Source organism: Ambystoma mexicanum, chromosome 2q, assembly GCF_040938575.1.
Source record: "Ambystoma mexicanum isolate Mex_15411 chromosome 2q, UKY_AmexF1_1, whole genome shotgun sequence".
Lineage (NCBI taxonomy): Eukaryota > Metazoa > Chordata > Amphibia > Caudata > Ambystomatidae > Ambystoma > Ambystoma mexicanum.
In genome coordinates, this window is record NC_090924.1 from 672,329,266 (window position 1) to 672,345,896 (window position 16,631).

At 44.9% G+C, this 16,631-nt stretch overlaps 1 protein-coding gene across 1 annotated transcript in view; it reads right to left on the minus strand.

Moving 5' to 3' along the window:
- Positions 1-16,631, minus strand: part of LOC138568797 (transmembrane protein 104-like) — a 640,667-nt gene that overhangs the window by 109,423 nt on the left and 514,613 nt on the right. The window contains exon 6 of the mRNA XM_069646572.1: positions 12,448-12,553. Coding sequence (XP_069502673.1) covers positions 12,448-12,553 — 106 coding nt within the window. The remainder of the gene's footprint in view (positions 1-12,447; positions 12,554-16,631) is intronic.

Genomic DNA, 16,631 nt, shown 5'->3' on the forward strand with positions numbered 1-16,631 from the left:
AAACTCTGAAAGCAGGAAAGAAGGAAGTGCTTGAGGACCAAGGCTCTGAGGCTTTCTTAGATGGAGGATGTGCGAGACCAGTCTCACCAGAAACTTCCAATCTACTGAATTCCCATGAGGCACCCACTTTTGCGAGAGAGGGCTCAGCGTCCAATGAGGTGTCTATAGATTTATCACCACTTTCAGTGATCTCAGGGTTGCCTACTGGCATAGAAAAATAACCTTAGATGGTGAGCAGGGTTGTTGCTGACTTTAGTCCCAGGTCAGGAAGACGTTTGCCAGGTACACAGGACTGTGCCACTCTATAGGTCTGTGTAAGCAGACAGAGGACCAGGCACAAAGCTGAGGCCCTGAGCCATTCCAAAAAGGGAAACAGGCACAGAGCAAAAGCACTGGCCTCTTCCAAAACAGGGAACTGGAGAAAGGGAAAAGCCCTGACTAGTTCACATAAAAGGAGGCCAAGAATTCTGATGCATGGTACGGCCAGAAGTTGGTTGCGGACTGAGGCCTCCGGAGTTTCCTACTAGACTTGGCTGTTGGCACTCTTGCTGGTCACTTAGAGGTGACTGAGACATCTGACAACTTTTCAGATCAAAATTATTAAAGCCACATCTGACTTCTAGCATACCAGAGTCAGCCCTATGAGCTCAGACAGCTAAGGGAGGCTATGTGAATGTCAGGCCTCTGTCTGTCTGCATTCTAGTAATTATTTTGGAAGGGAAGATAACACCCCCCTTGCCAGGACTGGGATATTCCAGATAGAGATGTACAGCGAGCCCAGCTTCAAAGAGCCAATTCCATAACAAAGGCTTGCCACAAACTGGGGGGAGGGGGTCTGGACACCAGAGAGCCTTTGTAGTTGCAGGCTGGGTAAGGGAAAGAGTTAGTACAGTCAAGGAAGCACCAATAGGTTTGTGGAAAGGTTATTCCATCTTACTTTTCTGTGGGCTTTTCTGTCCTTACTGTCCCCTGCACCAACCTTCAGAACAAGGCTTTCTGGGTATGACATCAGAAGGCAAGGAGCACTTGTCACAAGGACAGGGATTGGACCCCGCAAATCGGGCTTGCTTTTCTACAACCCCATGTGGCATTTGGCCTATACAAGATGAGGTCTTGCACTCCTTCTTTGATTCACTTTTGGACCTTCGAGTACTAAAGAAATAATTAATTTGGATCTCTTTTGAGAGAGTTGATCTTTCCAAATGCTTCAGCCATTGAGGTGAAGAAGAAGTGCTCCATGGCGGAGGCAAGCCGTTTCCATACCCACCCACATGGCATATTGGTGTGTGAACTGATGCTGCAGCAGGACCTCCATCTCTGCCAGCTACATTAGTACCCAGGATCTCACTGAAGGTTAAGGACTGCTCTAGGTGTTAAACAGCCTCCCCCATAGGTGGGTGAACGAGAGCAAGGACTCATCTTGTCCCTAAGTCCATGGAATGGGACTCACAGCATCCTGAGAGCCACAACAGCCAGGATCCCGGTTTTCATCACATAGAACCACATTCAAACTGTGTTTGCCGCAATCAAATCAACAGGACCCGCCAGTGCTGCCTTTAGCACTCATTCAAACTTTGAACCACTGCTGCTCGCATTATAGAACTGGATTGACCTGGTATCACACCAGCAAAGCCTTGTCACCTCTCTGACTCTAGTAGCAGCACAGCGTGCAGACAAATTTGAACCATCACATCAAACCAAGTATCGAACCACCAGGACTTTACATCAAAACTTGACTCAAACTGCTGGACCATCACATCACTTGTTCACCCAAACCAGAGGTACATATAGTTTTGAAACGCTCAATCGGTGCATCGCTCCTAGTGATCGATTTGACCTGCATTGTTCGATGCTGCCTTCGAACCACACGAAGGACAAGCACTCCGCCCCTTCAAATCTAATACGACCCGCAAGCACCACAGTCTAAGGCCTGGTTTGACACTGTCAAACCAACTATCATTTCAATCAGGTACTTTCAAGTGACCCTGTCCCAATAGGGCATTTCTATGGGCCCTGGAGACTGGTTAAGTCCCCTTTGGACCTTTTTCCCTCAAGACATACCCTTTTGAGCGACATTGTTGCATTTCTTGCCTGTTTCATTCTTAACCAAGTATCCAGAGTGCTTATACATTTCTGTTCTGCATCTTCTGACTTCTTTTAGGGGTGGGTTTTTGACATGGTTTATAATAGTTACTTCTGTAATTGATTTATTTGATTAAAGTATATATTTTTATAGAAACTTGGTTGGACATTCTTATATTTTGGAACCCGTGGGGAGTCAAGGGCGCGGGTGTTGGCGCCAGGAGGAACTCTCTGATCCCAGCTGCTGTGTGCGCTCATTGGCCACGCCCACCTCTCATACACTGGAGTGCTTATAACCTGCAGACTTCCCAGCGAGGGTGAAGCCTGCAGGGAGTCAAAGGTGTGGCAGATGGTGCTAGGAGGAACTCTCTGAACCCAGATGCTGTGTGCGTTCATTGGTCATGCCCACCTCCCATACACCAGAGTGATTTTAACATGCAGACTTCCCCACAAGGGTGAAGCCTGCGGGGAGTCAGGGGTTCGGGCGTTGGCGCCTGCTTAGGTGTTCGCGCTTGCTGGGGGCTCAAGCGCCTGTAATCTGGTTCCCAGTTTTTTCTCCCGATGTGACTCATTGCTCACTTTCATGGAAGGTAACATTAACTTGTGTTCTTGAGCCAATTTGTTCTGTTCTGTTTATACGAGATCTGAGGTCGGGGTGAAAAACTGTTCATAACCCGGTCAGGTGTGTCGGCAACTTTTTTCTTCTTGTGGACGGGTGGGGTTGTTTTTTGTACTACTTCAAGCAGTAGTCTGCGCCCTACGGCTGTATCTTCACAAATGCAATTTACGCTCGTTGACTGGTGAATTACTAAGAGCTAAGCAGACTACCTAGCAGAAGGAGCGGAACAAGGACCCGGTGGATTAAGGGGGAGTGGGCCTCGGATTAAGTGTGCCCCTGAACCATCTGGCACCCTCTCTGCACACGCCAATTCTCATCAATGTGCCCGCGGCTGTCAAATGTCCCGGTTGTTTACTTCTGTGGTGATGTGTATTAGTCTATTTTTATCCTGCATGCTGTACCATAAAACCCAAATAATTTTAACTTTCAACATGGAGTCTTGAACTTTAAACTATTTACATTGCCGCTGGCACAATGTCAAAGCACAAGGTCATTAAATCCCTCCTCATGAGTCAGCCGGGGAAAAAGATGGCAAAGCTAACTGATCCCATCAACCAAGCAAACGCGATGATTGAGGAAATTGCTTTGCTCCTATATGATATGGAGCCAAATGAACTGGCCGTGAAAGGCACTGATGTGGAACGGGCAAAAACAGGGCCAGAAACTTAACCCACCAGTCAAGGAACTGTGTAGCGATGGACAATGTGATTCTGGAAAGTATTAGTATCTCACCAATAAGTAAAAGGACTGTACCATTGTCATCTTTTTAAAAGCCATTGACTCATGCTGAAATGCATGAAAAAATTATTGTTCCCTTAAATGCAGCAAATGTACCATTACCTGTGTTGTTGGAGGTGGCCACGAACCTGCCAGGATATGAGGTACCTAACCCCCCAGTGCAGAGTGAGGGAAAAAGCTATGTTGTACCAATTGAGTGTAATGCAAAATCTGGTTTGGGTGACACTGTGATCTGCAATACAGATGGTACAATAGATCACCCACTGTCTATTGACGGTGAGGAAAAAGAGGGCCCTTAAGTTTCAATATTGGTTCCCCTGTCAAATAGGTTTTCTCCCCTGAATTCATTGGGGCATGGGTTGGGGGCAATAAGATCAATAACAGTACAGAAGGTCGGTCGGGAGGGGAGGGATCATAGTGATCCTGATGTTTCTTCTGGTACCCCGATTGAACCCTGCAGTAAGGGCAAGGGTGCGGGGGGAAAGCCCATGCAAAGATAATTATGAGGTCTGGTAAAGGCTGGGTCGGATGCATTGAGCAGGGTGAGTATCCCCCACGGCCCTGCGTGTAACCGCACGGAGGTGGCCAAAATTTTGTGTAGTGTGGAACAGGCCAACATGGCCCTTGGATCAGTGGCAAAGGAAATGGAAGTATTGAAGAGGTTAATAGGTGAATTACAGAATGAATTGAGTACATTTATTGGAAGTGGTCGAGGTACTTGGAAGAAGGGGGTAGAGGACTATGTGGGCAGGGTGCCGGAAGGCCGGGCTCATTTATTTAGCGGTGCCCCCTGGTAACCCCCAGGAACCACCTCCCCCCAGCCCGGCAAAATATGTGGGAGGTGTCAAGAGAGATGGAGAACACCCATTTGCTTTTCGCTTGGCAGGTGCCTAGTGCATAGCGTTGTAACTCCCAATTCTTTTTGATTAACCTTCCAAGAGCAGAAAGTCAATTTAAAGAATCTGGTGAAGGTCTAACTAAGATAGTTTGTCACTGGCTGAGACAGAAGGAGGGTCGGTCTGTTAATCATTAGGAGCAACATAGTTCAGTGCTCATGCCTGCCCCACACCTTGTCCAAAGACTTTGTGGACCTAAAATCTAACTCATTGGTGGAAGGGCTGTTGGACATGGAACAGAGGACTATGCCTCCCAGTACGCTGGCGACATTGTTCAGTTTGACCCCCCCCCCACCGTTGTCTTTTTCCCTGGCAGCCAAGAGTCCCTGGCCCATTGATGGTATTCCAAGTGCAAAGGACAGATGTGTGACTTCGTGTATGAGAACAGGACTTACTTTTCTGAGTATTCCAACTAACATAAGAACGGACCTGATATGAGGACCCACTGCTTGGCCCACACCTGTTATTGGTCTTAGATGGAGTGCCCTGGCTGTGCGAACACCATTTTGAGTTTCGGGGGCAATGACCTCAGTGGGAAGGGGGCACTTGTGCACAGAGGAAGTTCCTCTTTAAGAAAAAGAAATCATGAAGTCACCTCTGCCCCCCCCCCCCGAGATGCAATCTGTAACTCCCTTGAATGTCCCACCTGGTGCCTTGCGTCTGATGTCCTGGAACATTGCTGGTCTCCAAAAGTACATGGACGATCCAACTTGGTTAGATTTGGTGCGCTCCGATGATATAGTGGTTCTGCAAGAAACCTGGTCTCTGGTGGCCCATAACATGCAGGGCTTTGCCACTTTTTTCATTCCTGCAACCAAGGGGAGGGGAGGGCGCCCGAATGGCAGTCTAACCTTTTGGGTGAATGTAAAATTATTCACGTCAATATATATGTATTCTGTTGACTCAAGGCACTATATGGAAATACACTTGCGGTGCACTGATGGGTCTAACCTCTTGCTTATTAATTTGTACAACCGTCATGGAATTGCTGTTGGTAATTCTATGTTCTTATTGCTGGAGGAAAGGGTCTCCCAGTGGAGCGAAAATCAGAAAGACCCAGTAAAAAATCATCATAATGGGATACCTGAATCTCCAGTTTGAACCGCTTGAGAATATAATAGGGATTACTGAGGAGGAGGATGCTAGATGGGGCATTGAAGAATTGGTTGCAGCAGGCTCTAGCCGGAAATATAGAAATTATGAGGTGCCAGCCATTGTGTTTTTGTCATTAGGCCTTAGGGAGTGCAATGGCAGATTTGTGAGTGACCGCCCAGCCAACACGACTTTTGGTTCCCACACTAATTGCAAATCAATCGACTACATTTTGGTCAACATTGAATCATGGAAACATCTACAGGATTTTGGGGGGATGAAAAGATCAGAAAGCGATCATGATCCTGTATTAGCTTCAGTCTCGGGGACCCTATTTGGCTTGAAGAGGGACGCTAACGTGCAGCGTGTGATTCCAATAGATATAAAGGGCAAAGCCTGACGTGTTTTAAAGTGGAGTCACCTCGACTTGGAGTCAAAGCTACCAGGTATCTATGTAAGCATTTTTACATTAATTGAGGCTTTTTGCTCCAGTGAGGAAAAGGATGTTAATCAAACTGTGCATGAAAAGATGGTCAGTGTACTGGGGGACTCTCTGAGTAAGTCCCAAACTGCTGTTGGAGTGAAAGCAGTGCGTAAAAACCCATGGTATGATGCCGAATGCTGTGCTGCAAAAAAGGTACTGTTCGAGCATGCTAACGGGGTTAGCGATGGGGGCGCAGCAGCCCAGGCTGATTCCAGGGCTATATACCACAAATTGTTGAAATCGAAGAAAGCAGATTATTCAGACTCGTTATGGGACAATCTTCTCCAAGCCTCTAAAATTGGGGACTCACAGGGCTTTAGGCAGTGGGCCTCATTATGAGTGTCGCGGTGAGGCAACAACGGCGCCGGTAGTGCTACCGGTGCCATCGTTACCTCGCCGCAACATTGCGAGTTTGCTCGCGGGTGCCGCTCTGGACGCCTGGTCAAACCAGGCGTGCAGAGCGGCACCTGCGAGCAGACCAGGATGGCAGCAGCTGTACCGTTATTAATAGTACCGCTGCTACCATCCTCCCCATTCCCATTGAGCCCTATGGGGGCTCAAATGGCAATGGGGACGTACCGGGTCTGGGTCCCACGAATGGGAATTACCGGGCCCTCCAAGATCGGAATGGCCCGGTAAGTCCCCTTTTGCCGGACCCGACCCGAGTTTGGAGGTAGCCAAATCATGGGCATGGCTACCTTATTAAGGGCATGGCTACCTCCAAACTTGTAATGCTGCCCAGTGTGTTGGGGCAGAGAACCGTGGTGACCAAAATCTAATCCAAAATGGCATCTCAGAGACAGCTTGGATTGCCTATGTTGGTAACCTTTACGCAGACAATAATTTGGCCTTGAGCTTGATAGATGGTGCAACCTTGGACGGGAGGAGGATCAAGTCGCATTAGTGCTGTCTATGAGTGATATTACAACAGCACTCATGTTACACAAATTGGAGAAATGCGCCTCGACCTGATATGGTTCCCATTGATTGGTACAGGCATGAAGTGGTAATATGGACCCCTTATCAGCTACAATTGTTTAACGCCTTGTTAGCAGCTAATAAAGTCCCATACTCATGGACAAAAGCAGTACTTGTCCCCATATTCAAGAAGGGAGATTGGAAGTCCCTGTCAACTATAGACCCATCCCCTTCTTGATGCGTGAGGCAAGGTGTTTGCAAAGGCAGTGCTGGGTCATTTGGACACATGGAGTGTGGAGGTGGGGGCTTTGAACCATCTCCAGGCCGGGTTCCAGTGTAACGTTAGCACCATAGATCAAATTATGAGGCTCCGTCTGATCTTGGATAAATATGCCATGCTGAGGAATATGAACATCTATGCAGTTTTCATTGATCTCAAAACTGCTTTCGACAGTGTCGCTAGAGCAAGATTGTGGCAGACATTGATGAAACTGGATATCACCTCTGGCAAATTGAAAGCAGTTCAGTCCCTTTATACAAAAAATGGGGCAGTAATTAGGCACTTGTTGGATGGCCAAACAACATACAAAGTAAAAATAGATGTTGGAGTTAGGCAAGGTTTTGTCCTTGTCCCCAGCCTATTTTGTTTATTCATCAATGGTGTCATTGCCTTTCTGGTGGCCGAACCTACTGATGCGCCATCATTGGCAAATGAGAAGATTCCAATTCTCTTATTTGCCGATGAGGCTGTCCTTCTTTCCCTTATCCCGAAGGGCCTCCAGAGGCAAGTGGTTATTTTTTTTATATTTATGCGATGTAAATGGTCTCACAGTTAATGTGCAGAAAACACAGTCGATGGTGTTTAGCAGAAGTAGGGTTAAGCGAAAACTGTGCCTCGTAACTAGACTGAGCGATCACCTGATTGAGAAGGTCACACAATATGATTATTTGGGGATCAGAATGAAGGATAATTGTGTATGGATGACCAGGCAAATTGGGAGGCACTTAAGCTCACTAGGTATTATGGGGCTTTGTCTAGATTTACCCAGGACAATGTGGCAGGCCCGGTGAGTGTCATCCTGCAGATCTATAAGAGTCAAGCCAGACAAGCAGCCCTTTAAGGCATGTGTAATACAAGTACGCTCAAGGTAGTGGAACAAAAATTCCTAAAAAGCATTTTGGGTTTGCGTATAAGAGCTCTTAATGTTCCTGTCTTTTGAGACACAGATTCATAGAGCATTGGCTTTATCTGTGGAGCGAGAAGAGTGTTTCTTTGGGCTCGCCTCAGGTGCATCATTTCTAATCTGGACATTTATAGAAAAGCTATTAAAGATGTCTTATCTCAGCCGGGACGCCCTGCCCTACCATGGCTGGCGGCTATAAGAAATGAGCTGACTATCATGGGGTGGGAAAGTTATTGGCTCTACCCTGAATCAATCCCAAGAAATGTTAAGATCCAATTGAAAAAGGCCTGTGAAATAAAGTGGGAAAATGAATCCCGTGTGAAAGTAGTAAATTCAACCAGTCTAGTCTTATATGTGTCAAGAAAGGAACAACCCAGCTTTGAACAGTATTTAGATAAGATGCAGCCGAAACTGATGAGAGCACTATACGCAAAGCTGTGCATTGGCATTCTGCCTCTTGATGGCTTGAAGCACAATTGGAACCCGAACACTACAGCAGACTGCCCATTTTGTCCGAATGTAGTTTAAAGCACTATGTACTTTGTTCTTTTTGGCACAGAGTATCTGCAAATCAGAAATAAATATTTGATACTGCTTTTCAACCAGCTACGTATAAGAAGTGTAACAGATGCTCTCAGTTCATGTCTGGTGGGGGGAACGAAGTAGCAGCACCTTCTGTCTTGAGCCTGATCTTCAAAAGTACCGGAAACTCCTCAAGACCTTCCTTTTCTCTCTCCCACTCTGCCCATTTAACCTAGATATCTGCTCTTTCACTCTCTCCCTCCTCCTCCTAACAGCTTGCTGGCTGGCCGTCTGGTGTACCTCAGAGTCTCACAGGTCCCAGGCACCCCTGCCAGTCCTCTCACACACTAGCCTTAGGGCCCCACACCCCACCCACCTTCACTGCACTTGAGAATAACCCAAGAGAGTGGGTCTCTCTGCCCATACCCTAGTGTCCACTGACCGAGTGCAGTTGGACCTCTACCTCCCTGTCACCGTCTGTGCACTTGCATGATCTGAATGCACCATGCCTGAAGATCGTCTGTCTGTTCTCCCTTGTCTTCATCCATAATTTGCACTGGTAAAACGGCAGAATCGCTGTCAGGCCTATTTGCCGTGTCTCAACTGTTAAATGTATTATACGCACTTACTTTGCCTGTGCAGACTATTATCGCCTCAGCATTTCAAGGGCTCTGAGCGACTGTTGTTTTTTCCCATGCTACCACCCTCCTTGAGTGCTTTGAAACACTTGCCTGTGTATAGACGCTTTATAAATAAACCATACCATACCATACCATTTTATGGAGATTTATGTTTACCGGGGTTGGAGGAAGAGATTTAAATATGTTACTTGTCTGACCAAGGTCGTCTTAGTCTTGGATGGTTAGCTGATTGTATTTTACTGTCTCATGAATTTGACCAGTGCGTTTTATGTGTCTTTGTTTTCATTTGTATCATTACTCATGTTAGTTATGTCCGATTATATCCTTTTTAGTGTTGAATTGTTACATGTGACTTTTATGATCTGTCTGAATTGAAATAAAGTTATATGAAATGAAATGAAATATTTTGGAACTGTTGTACCATTGCTTTTTGGGTTTCTACTGTCTCACATTCACACCCCTCGAGAGAGGATAGCCGTCACTCGGCCCACGTAACCTCAAAAGGTGAAGGAGATATTCTTACCTTGTTCTACCTTGATGATTGGGATCACTATTGGTTTGTAGAAGTGTGGGGGCTGAGTAGCCGGTTTAGCCAGAGCAGAAGTCATTTCGCAACAGTTAGGATGATATGTCTTGGCGTTTAATGTTCCCCGTTAAAGTATGTGTGATTAGGAGACAACCATGATATTTGGCAGACTAGGGACTGCTGGTAAAGGGGGGCTTGTTCAGCGGCTCAACCATGCAGCAGTTGTGTCTTGCAACGAACCCCAATAACCCGGTATGAATTTTCAATTACGGAGTATCCTGTGTCTTCCAGCTAAGTGTGTTGCATTGTGTTGTGTTTGGTGACAATGTTTTTTATGATCTTCAGCAATTCCCTTTTACGTTAAGTCAGAAAAAGGGCTAGCAGAATACAGAGGATTGTTGTTAACCCATATTCTGCTGCCTTCTGTGGCAGCTGCCCCGACTGATGATGAGTGAATTGTAAAAGTGACTATACCACAGTTCTACAGGCTGGGTAGACTATCTACCAGACTTTCCAAAGAGTAATGTACATTGTTTCAGACAAAGGACAGTTAGGGACCTATTGTGAGGTAGCTGTTATGTTAAAAACTGGTGGTATTTCAAATATTTTGACGAAATTAGATGTTATTCCCAAACTATGCTAATGTTCAGAGATTAGGGAAAACAACTTCATCGCAAACTTTTCTACTATGTATTAAATGTTTCTTTTCACAACGTTTGAAGTCATGCATAATATCCGTGTACGTGAATGTGATTCTTTGTGACGTCATGCCAAAGTGATTACACTGTTCAAGGGTGCCTACACGTGGGTCTCGGCTAGTACTTCTGGATAATACAAGTTTGTGGCGCAAAAAGTTTCATTATATGAAGCAAATAAGATATAAGGGTGAGGTAAGCCTGCGAGACATGGAGTTCTGCCTGTGTCTCTGTGGCTGCCTTCGCCAATTGCTTCCTGTTTCCAAAGTTAGCCTAATTTTGGGTTCCTTAGGTATTTGAGGAACAGTGTGTGTGCCAAATCCTGCATGATTATGGGGTGGATATCCTCTAAAGTTAACCTCCACTAACAAGGCTGTGTTCAAAATATTGTATACAGTTGTTTTGCCGCCAGGTTTTTAACTAAACATATTCATCGAAAAAACTCAGAGAAAAATAAAGGGGGCGAGTTAAGGGATAAAAGGAGTAAGGGGGTACGGATAGGGATTCAATAATATGAAAAGGGAACAGGGGGAACCCCCAAATATAAAGAAAATGTAGATTTAGAACTGGGAAGCTAGTGCCAAGATGGCACACTAGTGATATGAACTGCTACTGTCCCATCTGCATTTCTATTCCGTATGCGGGACTTTAAGTGGGCCGGGGCTTGCCGGGTCCCATGCAGGCTCTGAAAATTGTGTTGGAGATGGGGCCTTGCTGGGGCTTCCTAAAGTCCCCTGGTAACTCCAGCCCATTATAAGCCAGGGCATTTTTCTAAAGCCTGAAGCTCTCCTATATAAGCAAGTGATTCAGCCTTTTCTTCCTTTGTGTCGACCCCCTGCCAAGAACCCCTTTAAATGGAGATGCAGGGATAATCACTCTTTGTGATGTCACTTGCACTGCGTGAAATGTTCCATGAATTAGGCCCACTGTGTCTTGAAATAATAAAAATATGTTATGTTAATTGGCAAATCGCCCCATGCCTCCATCATCCTCAATGAAGCAGTGGTATTTGCAGCCTTCACACCAATTATGTTGGTACTGTACAGAGCAGGCATGGGTGGTGTCCACCCCGATGTGTCAGTGACATGCAAGAACATATTTGGGCTCTGGCACTTATTTTCTTACAAATGAAGCATTGGTTGGTCATACCATTTGCCAGGCAGGGAAATACAGAATGATGTGTATTGGTGATATCCTGGAAATACGTAGTGATAGCTAGAATGCGCACTATTTAAAGCACAATAGGTAAATACACACTTTGTTTTAAAACTCATTTACCACTGTTTGGAAGTATCTAAAAGCAGTTAATACAAAAAGCACCTGCACTCTGCCTGCGGGAGAACAGTGCCATATGCGACTATTGATCGATCCCAAACTGACGACTTCTGATTGTAATTAATACAACTTCCTTAGTGTGAAAATAGTCACGGGTGTTTGATGTTGACAAACTAGTTCTAAGAGGATAAGACAGCATTATAAAGAAATGTACATTTTAAATCATCAATGCATTGTCAATGTTTATACTTTACTGCTGTGTGATTAACCAATGGTTACACAATCGAAAATCACATGGATAATGACACTCCTCCAGACACACATTGAGTCTTGCATACAAAGCAGTGTTCCTTCACAAAAAATAAACGTCATGTGACTGGAAATGGGGGATAACAAACAGCAAGTAAAGGGTTAAGCAGCGAGTGATGCCTATTGAACCCGAGAGTGGAAGCATTCTAAAAAACGTGCTCTGTCCAATGCATGTCACATCGCACTAGTTTCTCTATTGCGTTATTCTTTGCGCACTTAGGGTCGTGCTAAAGCGCCGCACAGGAGCCAACACTTGAAATGTGTTTCAATACATTCGCCGACACCAGTCCACTGAACATGGGTGCATCATTCTATCAACCAAAATATGCAAGACATCTAGCCACTAAAGGAATACTACAGAAACTATAGACTTTAAAGATTCTGTGATGCAGTTTAAATCCTAGCTTAACAATTTCTAAGTCATCTTCTGAGAAATAAAATTGACGGTTCTGCCCCCAAACATTACCTGTATTGAAGTACATCTCTGTCAGGTCGGTGAGAGCCGTAGACTCAGTTATATCAAAAATACTTGGCTTTGAATCTTTTTTTCTACAACAGTTCCACCATTTTGCCTAAACAATCAAGAAATAAAATAATACTTGTAAGGTGATATCAGGGCTAACAATGGGATACTTAGTGATCTTCTCAGATACCCCAACCCCACACATTGTATAAATAGGTTGTTGACATATGATCCTTTGCGGCAAGCTATTACTCGCTTCCTTATACGCTAGGTACTGTAATTTCTAGTATTAGAAAGGCAAGACAGAAAAAATGTGACGGTCTTAAAATACTGAACTACCACAACTCCTCCTCGTAACGTAAATTGTAAAGAAATTAGTTCTGAAAACATATAAACCACTTGATTTCGTCTTTTGTGTCTGTTTATGACGGTAGCATGTACAGCGAAAAGCTCTCTGCACACTTGGTGCTGTATGAGAGCTGTAGGATATTCTCTAACAAACAGCCTGGAACAGGGATTTGTGTAGTACAGTTTTCTATCTCTCCATTGGCTCACTCCGGGAAAAGGTGGAACAGGGCACTGCAGACCCGGCACTGCAGAATACTGCAGTATCAGTGTCTTGAGTGAGGGTGTGTGCTTGAGAAGGCAGCTATGTACTGTGAGAAAACAGTACAGTTGGATTCTTGTAAAGCTTGTAGATATGTCCATATAAAAGAAGGGCATCAGAATCCCAGGTTTAAAAGAATCGGTACACACGTGTTCACAGATCATCTCAAACGATTTAGCAAGTTTTTTTCCGTCTCGTGGAACCAATCACATTTGTAATTTAAGGTTGCAATGACCAGGGTCCAGATATTACTAAGTACTACAAACTAAACACTGAAAAGGCAGAAAAAATGTGCAAAGCACAAGTTGGGTATTTTATTTACATAAATATTCATTAATTGATAACGGTTCACAGAAAAGGACGTAGGGCATCATTACAAGCTTAACAGTAATTGTGCAGTAATTGTGTGAAATTACTGCCAAAATCATTTACCATTGCCACCACTCGGTCTGGCGATTATATTGGTAGTAAAGCATTGTACATCTCCATTTTGGGATTTCATAGGACTCCATGTTTTTTTTTTTGCATGCAATAATTAGCTGTGGTAAATCTTCCAATCTGTGGTCTTAAACTGGTGGATTTACCTTGCTGCAGGTAAATGTAGCTAAAGTGATGGATTTACCCTGCTGGCGGAAAATGCTTCACTTCTATATCAAAACTCAGAATTCTGAGGTGCATTAAAAGTAGCAGTCATTCCATCCACCCCCTCGCCCCCCAAAAAATTGATGTAAGAACTACTACAGCTTGGTTACCGCACCGCCAAACCTGTAATGAAGCCTTACTTCTTTGACGACCAGCAAACCCCATTACTGCACTGAAAAGCCCGGATCACCCATAATGCTGTAAGGGTGATAGGACACTGTTTCTAGAGTCCACCTAAGGGCTTCATAAAACCATACACTGATGAAGTACATAAATCGACTCTTGGTATAAAACCGTACCACCTGAGAACATTTGGTAGCGTAGACCTACCTCTTCCCTCCCTCCACCCTCTTCAATTAATCCAATAGGACTGCAAGACTAATCTTTGGCCTCAAGCCCAGGGACTGCATCTATCCAGCCCTAAAAGCTCTCCACTGGTTCCCAGTGGTTGCAAGGATCAAATTCAAGACCCACTGCATCATCCACAAGGCTTTCTGGGGCCTGGGACCTCGCTACATTACATTTTCTGTTCCTAAATACCTCTCTGCTAGAGTCCTTCGGTCCTCTGGCTCAAACTGGGGGTAGATATCATTCTTCGGCACAAGCCTCCCTCTGGAACAGCCCCCCTGCCCCTCTCTCTGACTTGAGCTGGATAGCCTTAAGTTCCGGAAGCTTCTCAAGACCTTAATTTTCTCCTTCTCCCCCTGCCTTGTTAATCTCCCCTGCTAGAGCAACTGGTTTAATGTGTCCCTTATGAGTCTTACTGCGGCCAGGCCCTCCTTCAACCAGTCTTCCCCTTCTCCCCTCACCATCACTTGCCCTCAGGCACCCTTGCCTGATTAGTCTACTGAGTCTGGTCCACCCCTGGCCTCGCACTAGTTGACCCCTACCCCTTGTTCCTTGGGCACTCGCCCTCCTGGGCTCCCCTTAGCACTTACCCATCCCTTGAGGCAACCTCCTCCTGCACTTCGCACTCTCTCCAGATCCCATTCCTACCCCCTGATCTTCCCCCTTCACCTGCACTTCTTGTCACTGCACTTGCACGATCCGAATGTCACAAGGCCTAGTAGGACCGTTATTGTTGTTTTCTCCTCTGTCCCCCCGATCCCTCTTTTTGTCTTGTGGCACCTGGAAACACTTTTTGCTGTATAGGCGTCATACCAATGTTAAATAAATAAAATAAATAGTCAGAGCAGCCAGGCTTATCCGGAGGGAGAGAGGGCTGTAGCTTGGTACAAAGACATTGTAGCATGCATATGGTCCAAAGAAACACTGAAATATTATATATTGTAAAAATAAAGGGTTTATTTAAATACAAGTAGGCCAAGATAAATCTTGGGTAAGTAAGTACTATGGCATATTATATAAACACAATTATAAGAACCAACTCAATCCTTATGGGTTACAACCCAAAGTATAATCTTATTTAAATTACAATAAGCAGTGAAGGTGAGTCAAACCTACAACACATTCCAAATGGCAGTCAGCTATTCTTGGGGAAAAAGCCAGGTTACATATACTTTTAGAATACAATTAGTAATTCAAGGGTAGAAGACCCTGCCAGTCATGCAGTGACACTCAGTAACAGAATCACTTAATAAATCAACCCAGTTACAGAAATCACTTAATAAACCAACCCAGTTACAAGTATGCATCTTGTAACAGATATTACCTTGTAGAACACAGTTCACAGCTAATAATGTAAGTCATATACTTTCTGGAGGACCCTTTAGCTACTCAATGATAAATATAAACACTCAATAACTATTTTAGAATGCACTAAACAATTCAGGGAAAGCAAAACCCAGTGTTACAAGTTTAGAAGAGCAACAGCTGTTCAAGGTAAGTAAAGACCCATATACTTTTAAGAGAGGTTACATGCAACTCAAAGACAAGTATTAAGTTCAAGACTATTTCAGAAATGTACTAAGTAGATGAAGGAAAGCAAAACCCGCTGGTACCCTTTAAGAAGAACAATCTATTACTTAAGGTAGGTAAACCCTATTGGTAAGGTTTTACACTCATTCCGTTAAGAATAACAAAACAGTACCAAAACGTATTACTTTTCAAGTGACTACTTAAATAGTAGTCGCTCGCGCCCACAGTTGTTATAGTAAAATGACGGTAATGGCAGTTCCAATATTTAACTAGTAGTGGTTTGACTGACTATTGTAACAGTAAAATGACTTATATACTTTTTAGAAGAGCATCCAGCTACTTAAAGGTAAGTATAAACCGTAAGACTGTTTTAGATCTGTGTAAAGCAGAGCAGGGAAAGCAAAACCCAATGGTACACTTTAAGAACGACACAATGGCCCTTCCGGGCCACCACACTATGAGGTCTGCAGCGGGTCCTGCTCTTCACGCTTCACTCTTCACGCCTGGTCAGACCAGACGTGCATAGCGGGGCCCGCTAGCAGACCAGGATACTAACAACGGGCTCATCATTAACGGGCCCGTTGTTAGCATCCTCCCCCTTTAGGGGCTTAAATGGGAATGGGGATGTACCGGGTCCGGGTCCCGAGAATGGGAATTACCGGGCCCGCTAAATACGGCATGGCTACCTCCAAACTCCTAATGAGGCCCAATATTTCAAGGTAGGTAAACTCTATCTGTAAGCTATTGGCGCTGAGAGTGGATGAAGAGTGGTAAACCGTGGTGCCCCGCTGGAGAAAGTCTGTTCTCCATTGCAGTTGACCCAGAGGAGGAGCTTACTGTGTGTTCACCTTGTATCCAGTTTATAACAGCTTTCACTGCGCGCAGTGCAGCGCAGAGAGTAGACGAGGAGTGGTGAACCGTGGTTGATCGGGTTTGGCCAAGGTTGGCCGCGGCTCTGCCATTCCACAACCACTAGAAGACTGGGTAAGTACAGACGATTAAAAGCTTGTGAAAGGGGAGCCTTTTCTTTGATATGAAACCAACCTTGCAGAGTACAGTG